General features: G+C 41.2%; 1 protein-coding gene across 4 annotated transcripts in view; it reads right to left on the bottom strand.

Annotated features, from left to right (window-relative positions):
- oacyl (O-acyltransferase like) overlaps positions 1–12,520 on the bottom strand; it is a 70,030-nt gene that overhangs the window by 44,303 nt on the left and 13,207 nt on the right. For all 4 annotated transcript variants that reach the window (XR_012101215.1, XM_073064178.1, XM_073064179.1 and 1 more), the window contains 2 exons: positions 10,804–10,974; positions 3,723–3,825 (listed from right to left, as the gene is read on the bottom strand). Coding sequence is in view for 3 of the 4 variants with exons in the window: in XM_073064178.1 (XP_072920279.1) it covers positions 3,723–3,825; positions 10,804–10,974 (274 nt within the window). In the remaining variant the exon portion in view is untranslated. The remainder of the gene's footprint in view (positions 1–3,722; positions 3,826–10,803; positions 10,975–12,520) is intronic.

Here is a 12,520-nt window from a genome sequence, read left to right as displayed (position 1 = left end):
GGAACAAAGGAAAGTACATTACAGTGCTGTCTCTTTGGCCCACGACCTTCTGCCGACCTATATAAACGTACTCCACCATTAATTTAACTCTTCTGTCTGTCATGTGCAAAGAGGTTCAAAAGTTCAAAGTACATTTATTATCAAGGTATGCATACAGTATATAACCTTAAGTTTTGTTTTCTTGCAAACAGTCACAAAATAGAGAAACCCCATGGAACCTGTTCAAAGAAAGCATCAAACACCAAACACTCAAAAAAAAAGAGCAAATCGTGCAAATGGACAACACAAGCAAATAACACTTAGAATTTTAAACATCAGATCACGTAGATCTTGAAACAGTCTAGGAATTGCCAGTTTAGTGCTGTGGCATTCATTGAGCCAGTCCACCCCAGACAAAATAGCAATAACAAAAGGAGCAACTCGCAACTAGAAACATATATAACATGAAACGTAGAGTCCTCTAAAAACGAGCTCAATCCACAAACTGTGCTGATCAAACTTTGCACAAGATCCAAAAATCTGGCACCTTCCTCTGGCAGTAGCAAGCTAAAGGGAGAGGCAGGCGGCACTGAACACAGGCTCACCCTCTGCTCTCATCCTCGTTGAGTTCAATCGTGCATAAAACAGTTCCGGTAGTAATCTGTGTAGAAATCTTTTTTTAAAAATATTATTTATTTATTAAAGTTTAGAGATTACAAAGAATAAATGTGGTGATAAAATAGTAAGAAAAATGATATTAACCCTCCCCCCTCCCCTTAACCCTCCCCCCTTTAACCTTTATCTAAAGAAAGAAAAAAAAGATTGCCTGGATATCGGAGGATCCCCACATGCTCCATGGAGTTTAAAATAATTTTGATATTTATTTTCACTTTCCCCAATTACTATAATTTTATCTTCAAAGGACCTATGTATCTAATCCTATCTTTTGTAAGTATGGGAACCAAATTTTCAAAAATATATCATATTCATTTCTTAGATTATACGTAATTTTTTCAAGTGAAATACAACTATGTATTTCATTATTCCAATGATCCATAGTTAAATTTAAATCAGATTTCCAAGTAACTGCAATAACTTCTTTGGCTACTGCCAAAGCAATTCTTATAAATTTTTTCTGATACTTATTCAATTTAAATTTCGTTATTGTCCCTTCAATGTCTTAAATAAATCTTAAAGAAATCTTAAATAAGCAACACAGACACTATTGGATCACCATGCGCTTCACATCATTTGCGTAATGAGCTCTTCGGGCCTGTGTGAGACGATGGAGAGCGTTGGGCTCAGAGGCTTTTAGAGCTCCTGAATTGGTTAATTGTTGTTCAATGAGATTTGTTAATTATTTAGATTTCCTTGAGTTTTTCCCAAGCTCTCTGTAATGCCGTCTTCAGATGCTCTCTGCTCAAACTTGTTAATTCTTTTTGATAAGCTCAGGGATTCCATGTTACTTGTATTATTTAAGCGGACGCCTGATTAGTGCTAATCACAGGATCCTAGTTTTGAGAATGATATGTCTTGCAGTGTCGCTTGGCCGAGTCACCAACATTCATTTGGAATTCTTATGAATAAACTCCGTTTGCCATCTCTGCATTGGAATCTGTCTTTCCTCCGCTCAGGGTTCCAACATTGCCAGCACACATCATGACATTTCTGTATGGACCCTCTGCAGTGGGCTTTGTTAAATGCCAAGAACCTACTAGGTACACTGGCAATAAAGATGGTGAAGAATCATCACCATCAAAATTGACGAAAGAGTGAACCTGAGGAGCTTATGACTAATTAGAGAAAGTACAAGATATGGATAAACTTGAAGGAAAGATAACTACAAGAATGCCTGATGTGACCAAAAAGTCAAGGCTGGCAACTGTTGAAGTAGCTAATGTAGTCTATGGAAATGAATAAGCAGTCAGTGTTTCAGGCTGAGACCTATCAGATTCTTTCTTCTCCAGCCATTTGCCTTTCCTACCAACCTGGTTTCACCAATCACTTTCCAGTTATCTCCCTTCTCCTCCTCCCACCTTTTTATTCTGGCATCTTCCCCTTTCCTTTCCAGTCTTGAAGAAATGTCTTGGCTGGAAACATCAACTGTTTATTCATTTCCATAGATGCTGCCTGACCTGCTAAGACCTTCCAGCATTTTGTGTGTGTTGCTCTGGATTTCCAGAATCTGCCGAATTGTTAAGTCCAGTTACTGAAAACTTTGGTAGTTAAGACCATGTACAAGAACTTTCAATTTGTATGTTAGACAGGTGGAAGTTTTTTTTTGGACAGTAACAAAAGTAAGTTTCAAAATGAGTCCATATACAAATACAGTAGTGTGAGTCTATTGGTAGAAACAAGTACCAATACTTACACAACTTTGACAAAACATCACACAGAATGATTCTTGTTCGACTAACAAAGTGATAGAAAAGTTATTTCATACTAGACTCATTATCTAAGAAAGGATGTGCTGACTTTGGAGAGAGTTCAGAGGAGGTTCATGAGAATGATTGTAGGATTTCAAGGCTTATCATATGAGGACCGAGATGGCTCTGGGCTTGTACTCCCTGGAATGAGGGAGGCATCTCATTGAAACCTATCAAATGTTGAAAGGCCTAGATGGAGTGGATGTGAAGAGTATGTTTCCTAAGATGGGGGAGTCTAGGACCAGAGGACACAGCCTCAGAATAGAGGGACATCCATTTAGAACAGAGTTGAGGAGGAATTTCTTTAGCCAGAGGTTGGTGAATCTGTGCAATTCATTGCCACAGGCAGCCTTGGAGGCCCGTTCATTGAGTCTTTTTGAGGCAGAGTTTGATAGATTCTTTATTAGTCAGGGCATGAAGGGATACAGGGAAAAGGCAGGAGATTAAGGCTGAGAGGGAAATGCATCAGCCATGATGAAATGGTAGAGCAGACTCAATGGGCCAAATGGCCTAATTCTGCTCATATATCTAATGGAAGTGTCTGATGGGATGATCTTGAGCCTCAATACTGGGTATAGTATATAGGCCAATATATTTTCCCCAGGGCAGCAATGGCCAATACCAGAGGACATCCATTTAAATTGAGTGAAGGAAAGCTTAGGGGAGATTTTTTTTTACACAGAGAGTAGCAGGTGCCTGAAACACACTGCCAAGGACAGTGGTGGAGGCAGATACATTTAGGACATTAAAGAGACACTTAGATAGTCACATGGATGTAAGAAAATAGACAGCTATGGGCTGTATAGGAGGGGAAAGTTAGATTTATCACAGAGTAGGTTTATATAGGTCAACACAGCATCATTGTGTTGTACCGTTCTGTGCTCTAGTCTTGGGACAAAACATCTATTGTTTACAATTTTCCATAGATGCTGCCTGATGTGCTGAGTTCCTCCAGCATCTTGGTGTGTGTCGCTTTACAGCATCTGCAGATTTTCTCATGTAAGAGAACAATAAACGCTGCTCTAAGTCTGTTGCCATTTAAGGGCTTTTAGTCATTTCATATTTCTTATTCTGTAACAATATGTACATAAAGTTCCAGACACCGTCTGTGAAGCCCTTAAATTAACTATGCACAGCGTATGTGAGCTCTGTGTCTTGTGTGTATCAGTACGTAAACTCTGCAATGTGCTTCTTGAGTGCACAGCATTGGCATGATTTCCTTGCAGATTAGTTCACTAAACATTATGTTGGCTGACTTGTGATAATAACATTGACCAAGTGGTTACTAAAACAATGCACAGCTTTCCTGTAACTCACCTAATTAGGAAAAAGGTATCCACTGACAAATAAAAAGGGCCACCAAGTGAAAATATATAGAGGACATTGTTTGGAACAGACAACAGCCATTGCACTGGATTATCTAAAAGAAATGAAAGTCATAAATTTAGACTTGGATAAACCATTTAAATGCTCAAAGTTCAAAGTAAATTTAATATCAAAGTACATATACTAACCTGAGATTCATTTTCTTACTGGCATTCACAGTAGAACAATAAAATACAACAGAATCAATGAAAATCTAGCTAAACACAAAGACTGACAAACAACCAATGTACAAAAGGAAATAGAGATATAGAGAGACAAAGAGATAGAGAGATAGATAGAAAGGGAGAGAGAGAGTGAAATTGAGATAGAAAGAGAGAGAGAAAAATAGAGATAGAACTTCACTGAGAAAACAATTATAGAGTCCTTGAAAGTGATGTCCATAGGTTGTGGAATCAATTCAGAGTTAATGTGAATGAAGCTATCCATCCCTGCTGGTTCTGGAGTCTGATGTTTGAAGGGTAATAACTGTTCCTCGACCTGGAGGTGTGGGTTCTGAGGCTTTGGGACCTCCTTCCCAATGGCAGCAGAGAGAAGAGGACATGGCCAGGATGGTGGGAGGGACTTGATGATGGATGCTGCTTTCTTCTGGCAGTGCTCTTTGGATATGTGCTCCATGGTGGAGAGGGCTTTTCCTGTGATGGACTGGGCTATATCCACCACCCTTTGTAGGCTTTTCCATTCTTGGGCAATGGTGTTTCCATACCAGGCATGTTAACAACAAACTATTTCACTTTAATGATAAAAGTCTTTGGCTGGGTATACTTCCCCTGATCAAGGATTCTACTAACCAACTCATTGTCCACAAACAGCAGCTGGCAACAAATAAAGGTTTCAAAAATAGAAGTTCTTGGGGCAGGTTTCTTCTGTTCTATAAAGTATTGAGCAAACAAAGGTTTTACAAACCCTCCTACTTTACTTTGTGAATTCTATGCTTAAGTGAATAATTTCTTTCAGCAGTTCATGGACATTAATTTACATATGGGTGCTCTAAAGAAAGCAGTGGAGTGTGGTAACCATGGAAAACATTGTAATGCATAGGTAGAATATTGTACAGGTTGTGTGCTGGTGTATAGTTACTTATTAATCAGTGATCAGAGTCTAGACTTGGAAAATGACCTATGATGTTCTCTATCCTGAATGGAAACCAGCAACTATATCTGGTTTTATAAACTTCAGTGGCTTAAAAGGTGAGTTGCTTTAGCTAGACTTGTAACTGAGGTATTTTCTTATATATTTCAGTTAGATAGTGACAAAAATAATTCTTTCTTTATTTGAGACATTAACTTTGAAATTGTGACCTTACTCTGCCAAGAACAATATTCCTCTGGGCCAAGGTGGACAACATAGTACATCCAACTCACAGACCACACATAAGGCAACATTATCATAAATAAATTAACAAATAATAAGGTACATTTACAACACAAGTCATTTCTGGCTCTTCAACAACGATGAGACCGGGTGGTGACAGGGAGTTCAATATTCTCTTGGCCTAAGGGAAGAAGCAGTTTCCCGTCCCAACAGTCCTTGCCCTAATGCTACGGTACCTCCTGCCTGATAGCAGGGGGTCAGAAATTGTTGGACAGATGGGACAGATAATCGACAATGCTAAAAGGCCTGCGTATGCAGAGCTTCTGATAAATATCTCAGGTGGGTGGAAGAGGGACCCCAATTATTTATAAATACTGTATTACAAATGACAATTTAAAGTCAGTCAAATCAAAGTAAACACATTATCAAAGTACAGATATGTCGCCATATTCAACTCTGAGATTTATTTTCTTGCAGGCATTTACAGGAAAATAAAGTACAATAGAATTTATGAAAACTATACATAAACAAAGACTGACAAGCTAGCAATCTGCAAAAGAGCACATGTGCAGGTTCACCACAAGGATGTGTACTTAGCCCCTGTTCTACTATGACGGTGTGGCTAAGGACAGCTCCAACACAAAATACAAGTTTGCTGATGACACCACTGCTGTGGCTATATCAACGGTGGTGATGAATCAGCATACAGGAGGGAGACCGAAAACTTGGCTGAGTGGTGTAATAACAACAACCTCTCACTTAATGTCAATAAGATGAAGGAGCTGATTGTAGACTTCAGGAGAAGGATACCAGAGGTCCATGAGCCAGTCCCCATCGGAGGATCAGAGGTGGAGAGGTTCAGTAACTTCAAATTCCTGGGTGTCACTCTCAGAAAACCTGCCTGGACTTATCAAATAAATATAATTGCGAAGAAAGCATTACAGCACCTCTACTTCCTCAGGAGTCTGCAGGGATTCAGCACGTCATCCAAAACCTTGGCAAACTTCTATAGATGCATGATGGAAAGTGTGATGTATGGATCTATTTATGGATGTATGGATTCCTCCCCCAGCACTATGTATTGATCTGTGCATTGTTTCTCTCCCCATCTCCCTCCCTCTCTCTCACTGCAACATGAATACACCAGTTAAAGCCATCTCCCATGGGCATGCTTTTATTTAATTGATATGTAGTTGTGCACAGACACAGCAAATCGGTGACGAGTACAAACCTGAATGTCAGAAAACATCACAAACTGCACTGGCATTTACAGAACAGAACAGCGAGAGTTAAACAGCACGAGAAAGTCAAAGGACCCGTGAGTAACAGTGAAAGACACATGGAATTTAAAGTGAAAATAACATGCTGATGGCTTCAGTCAAGAGAGTTGGGAAGTTGATGAATTTGATAGCGCTAATGAAGACAGGGAGTCGTATATCGAGAGGGTTGAACTGTACTGTAACACAAGCAATGTGGAGGAGCAAAAGAAAGTATCCACACTTCTTAGCTTAATGGATGCAACGATGTACCACCTCTTCAGCAACTTAGTAATGACTGAAAAGCCAGCAAGCAAGATGTTCAATTAAATTGTTAAAATTTTACAAAATCACTTGATCCCTAAACTGCTGGTAATAGCTGAGAGATTTAGATTTTACAAAAGGAACAAGTCAATGAATGAAACCATTTCTGAATGTATTGCAGGTCTGCACATCCTCCCGTATACCTTAAATCATCTCTAGATTACTTATAATACCTAATAAATACTATGTAAATAGTTGTTATACTGTATTGTTTAGGGAATAATGACAAGAAAAAAAAGTCTGTACATGCTCAAACAACAAGTGCTGGATAGAGAGCTTCCGGGTTTTCCCAATCCGCGGTTGGTTGAATCCGCGCGTGCGGAACCCGCGGATAAGGAGGGCCGACTGTACTGTGACTTTAGAGGTGAACTTTCTGATGCATTAAGTGACAGGCTTGTGTGTGGCTTGCATAGTCAAAGCAATCAAACGAGGCTACTGGCAGAAAGAAACCTAACCTTAGAACGGGCATTGACCATTGCAATATCATTACAGACTACAGCAAAGGATGCCGCCGAACTACAGAAAAGGAGATTGGAATGTGAACGGCACAAAATATCCCTGAATGCTGCAAAAAGCCAAAGATGTTATCAATGTGGCAAATCTCCCCATGATGCAAATGAATGTTGGTTCAAAGAAAAAGTCTGCAGAAACTGTCAGTAGAAACAGTTCCACCGGGTCTAGTAGCTAAGCCACAGGTGAAGGCCAGGAGCAGTTAAAGACCTACATAGGCAAAAAAGCACCTCCCAAAGGCAAACTGAAGGTAAATGTGAAATAAGGAGGCCAAACACAGCAGTTAGAGCTTTATGTATTGAAAAGTGGAAGGCCAGTACTTTCTGGATGTGAATGTTTGAGAAAAATCCAACTAGATCACTCAATCAAATCTCTCAGTGTGGCTTCAACAGGCAATTGCAGCCCACATGGTAGCACTAAGCAGAGACTGTCAAAGCTGCTTATTGCTACTCAGAAGCTGTTTGAGAATGGAATAGATAAACAGACTGAAAACGTGGCCAAAAATTGTTTTGGATGGCAAGAAGTTCAAAATGCGCCCCCACAGGGACCGTCTTCACCATGACAAAGAGTACATATTGACTTTGCTGGGCCATTCATGAACTCCATGTCTCTGATTGCTGTGGATGCACATTCGAAGTGGCCAAAGGTTACGCCAATGAAGTCAACCACCCTAGCTAAGACTGTCTCTGCCCTGAGGACTATCTTCTCCAGAAACGGCATAACAGAGCAAATTGTGAGTGATAACATGTCAGAAGAATTCCAAATGCTCACGAAGAAAAATGGCATCAGACATTTCAAGTCAGCACTCAGCAACGAATGGGTTAGCTGAAAGGTTTATCCAAACCTTCAGGAAGTCCATTAAAGCAAAGGACAAGGAGGACATTTCTCTACAACACAAGGTGGACAACTTCCTTTTTAGTGTATCAGAACTCTGTTCATGTGATGACAAATCAAACATCTGCATGAGCAGGAACCTGAGATCTCGCACAGACCTCCTGAAACCAGATCTACAGTGGGAAGCACAGAATAAACATTTCAACCAGTTGCCAAGTGAATCAACAAGAGGTTCGAGCTTGGACAGGAAGTCCTAGCACCGAGAAGGCAAGTAGACAGCTGGTAGAATAGCTACAAAAACTGGACCACTGATGTACACAGTGGATGTTGGAGATCAGACATGGAGACATTATGTGGACCAGATACTGGATACTCAATCAAAGAGCACACTTGAGTCTACAGTCGCCAGACTTTCCTCACGGTGATGATGATGTCACTGACAGCAACATAACACCGGAAACTGAGGACATTGTCTTAGACAAGACACCTGCCAAATCTGATGCCACTCCACAGGTCCAGTGGCACCACCCTGAAAGAAACAAGGCACCACCCAAAAGACTGAATCTTTAGAACTGTGAAGTTAGTTATGGACTGTTACTGTGAAAGCATGTTTGTTTGAAATATGGGTTTATGAAAGGAAAAATGAATGTTCTGTACATATACAGTTTTATGTTGCATTAATCTAAAGGGGGAGGAAGTGTAATGTGTGGATCTATTTCTTTTAGAGCAATGACCCGTCCTCCCTTAGCACTATGTTTTGATCAATTTTCTGTGCATACAATGTTGTCTACACATGTGCAATGTTCTCTCTCTCTTTCTTTTGCTGCAATGTGAATGCACCAGTTAAAGCTATCCCCCCGCATGTGTGTTTTATTGTAATTGATATGTAGTTGCACAGACCCAACAGAAAGTGTGCTGACAGGCTACATTACGGTCTGGTATGGGAACTCCAATGCCCCTGATGGAAAATCCTGCAAAAGGTAATGGATTCGGCTCAGTAGATCATGGGTAAAACCCTCCCAATCATTGAGCACATCTACATGAAATGTTGCCGCAGAAAGCAGCATCCATTATCAAAGATCCTCACCACCCAGGCCATGCTCCCTTCTCATGCTGCCATCGGGTAGAAGGTACAAGTGCTTCAAGACTCATACCCCTAGGTTCAAGCTCTTGAAGAAAAGAGGATAAACACACACATTTAAGGATTTTTCTATCTTGTTGTTTCATGCTTGTTATTTATTGCTATTTATTTATCCACAGTTTGTTGTTCATTGATCCTGTTTACAATTACTGTTCTATAGATTTGCTAAGTATGCCCACAGAAAAAGAATCTCAGAGTTGTATGTGGTGACGTGTATGTACACTGATAATAAATTTTACTTTGGACTTTGAACTTTGAAAAGAAGACAAAGTGTGCAAATAAATAAATAAATCAGTAGCAACATAGAAAAACATAAAAACATAGAAAACCTACAGCACAATACAGGCCCTTATGAGAATAGGTTGAGTGAACTCAGCTCTCGAACACGTCTCTACCTTAGAAATTACTAGGCCTACCTATAGCCCTCTATTTTTCTAAGCTCCATGTACCTATCCAAAAGTCTCTTAAAAGACCCTATTATATCCGCCTCCACCACCGTTGTTGGCAGCCCATTCCATGCACTCACCACTCTCTGAGTAAAAAACTTACCCCTGACATCTCGTCTGTACCTACTCCCCAGCACCTTAAACCTGTGTCCTCTTGTGGCATCCACTTCAGCCCTGGGAAAAAGCCTCGGACTAACCATATGATCAATGCCTCTCATCATCTTGTACACCTCTATCAGTTTACCTCTCATCCTCCGTCGCTCCAAGGAGAAAAGGCCGAGTTCGCTCAACCTATTCTCATAAGGCATGCTCCCCAATCCAGGCAACATCCTTGTAAACCTCCTCTGCACCCTTTCTATGGTTTCCACATCCTTCCTGTAGTGAGGTGACCAGAACTGAGCACAGTATTCCAAGTGGGGTCTGACCAGGGTCCTATATAGCTGCAACATTACCTCTCGGCTCCTAAATTCAGTTCCACGATTGATGAAAGCCAATACACCGTATGCCTTCTTAACCACAGAGTCAACCTGCCCAGCTGCTTTGAGCGTCCTATGGACTTGGACCCCAAGATCCCTCTGATCCTCCACATTGCCAAGAGTCTTACCATTAATACTATATTCTCCCATCATACTTGACCTACCAAAATGAACCACTTCACACTTATCTGGGTTGAACTCCATCTGCCACTTCTCAGCCCAGTTTTACATCCTGTCAATGTCCCACTGTAACCTTTGACAGCCCTCCACACTATCCAAACACCTCCAACCTTTGTATCATCAGCAAACTTACTAACCCATCCCTCCACTTCCTCATCCAGGTCATTTATAAAAATCACAAAGAGTAAGGGTCCCAGAACAGATCCCTGAGACATCCCACTGGTACTGAGAACATGAGTTGCAGAGTCCTTGAAAGCAGGTCTGTAGGTTGTGGAATCAGTCTAGGGTTGAGGTGAGTGAGGATGTCCACATTGGTTCAGGAGCCTGATGGTTGAAGAATAATAACTGTCCTTGAACCTGATGGTCTGGGGTTCCTGCAAGTGGAGTTCCTTCATGAAAATACAAGCTGGTTTAACAGCAAGCCCTATTAACATTTTTAGGACACTTTCCCGTTCATCTAATCTTGCTAATGAAAGTAAACCATGAAAAAGGAAACATGCATTTACAGATAATGTTGAATATTAACCAAGGTACCTAGATTATTGAGAAGGATAAATTGGCAGACATGTCCTGAAATGATCCACAATAAACTCAGGACTCGGATCCCATTTAACACAGAGTAGCTTCCTGCAGCGACCTGGGTGGACAACACAGCAGGGATACTCTTTTGTATTGCAAAACTTGTCAGCATCCATTCAAGGAATCCTGCAAAGACCAAATAACAAAGAACACGTTATAATAAAACTGTAACCGCGTTCTCGGAAAATCATGATGTTACCCAAGTTGTAAAGTGCTTTTAAAGTGTTGTAAAGGGCTTTGGGTGCCATGGTGGTGTAGCAGTTAGCACAACACTATTTCATCTTGCTCAACCCTGGTGTCCTCTCTTCTCCCCGTAACTGTGTGTGTCTCATCTGGCTGTTGCAGTTTCCTCCCACAGTCCATAGAAGTACCAGGTAGGTTCATTGATCACTGTAGATTGTCTCGTGATTAAGCTAGGATAAAATCAGGATTGTTGGGGGTTGCTGGGTGGCATGGCTCGAAGGGAACTGTATCTCTAAATATAAAAATAAATAAAATTAGTCCATGAAGTTCCATTTTGTTTAATTTAGTTTTGCTATTCAGACAGTTTGTTAACATCTGGACCAGCTGGACACTATGATAAAGATTAGCTTTATTTGTCACATATACATTGAAACATAGAAGCATATAGTGAAATGCATCATTTGCACCAATGTTTGTGACGTGCTGGGGCAGCCTGTAAGTATTGCCACATTTCTAGCACCAACGTAGCATGCTCACAACTTTTAAACCTTAACTGTACATCTTTGGATTGTGGGGAAAACCAGAGCACCTGAACGAAACGCACGTGGTCAAGGGGAGAATATATGAACTCTTTATAGACAGCAGTGAGAATTGAACCCCAATCATTATATGTATATGGGTTGTTAAGGTTGTTACAGTTGGGTGTGGTAATGGAGGGCAAGCTCCCACTAGCTATTAAATGCTCTCAATGCTGTGTACCTCAAATTGCCTCTGACAATCAAGACCAGCTCCTGGCCTTCATGTGTGGCTTAGCTACTAAGCCTGGCAGAACCATTTCTACTGACAGAAGGAGCAAAGGCGGGTGACTGGCACTTTAAAACCGGTTGCTTCAGGCAGATGGGGCTTGTCAGCCATGGTTGGCAGCTCATCTAGAGGAAGGAAAACTCTGATCTCAAACCTCCGCTGCCTTGCAGCTATGCCCACTCATGGGGAAGGCTTTGGGAGTAAACCCTGAGGAAATATCCGGAACTGGAGTCCCTAAGGCAGTCCTACGTTGAGCTGAATGCTGACTGGCGACTCCTGTGATGCTGCTGGTATGAAACTCTATCGATCTCCGCCGTTCCTTTGGATTCGTCAGTTGCATGGAGAGGGGGAGCTTGCTACATGGATAACAGCTTGCTCGTCATATTGTACTGCCCAGGCCTGTGTATCTAGACAGCTAGGATGCGACATCCATGGTCAACTCTGACCGACGGAGGCCCTCACCATCACCTCATATGTTTATATAGCTGGTGCTATAAAGTGATTCACTGACTGCTCGGCTACCATGCCACCTTCGGGACAACGTCACCAAACGGTAACTTGGTGCCATGTTTCCTGATGGATCTCTGAGAACAGGTATCTTCAAGGTCAGAGGCAAGCCACCAACCACAAATTATCCATATAAGAATGTAGCTTGTATGAGAAGCAGATTGCCAATATAGTTTTA

Source organism: Hemitrygon akajei, chromosome 13 (genome assembly GCF_048418815.1).
Source record: "Hemitrygon akajei chromosome 13, sHemAka1.3, whole genome shotgun sequence".
Classification (NCBI taxonomy): Eukaryota; Metazoa; Chordata; class Chondrichthyes; order Myliobatiformes; family Dasyatidae; genus Hemitrygon; species Hemitrygon akajei.
This window is presented reverse-complemented; position numbering and strand designations above follow the sequence as displayed.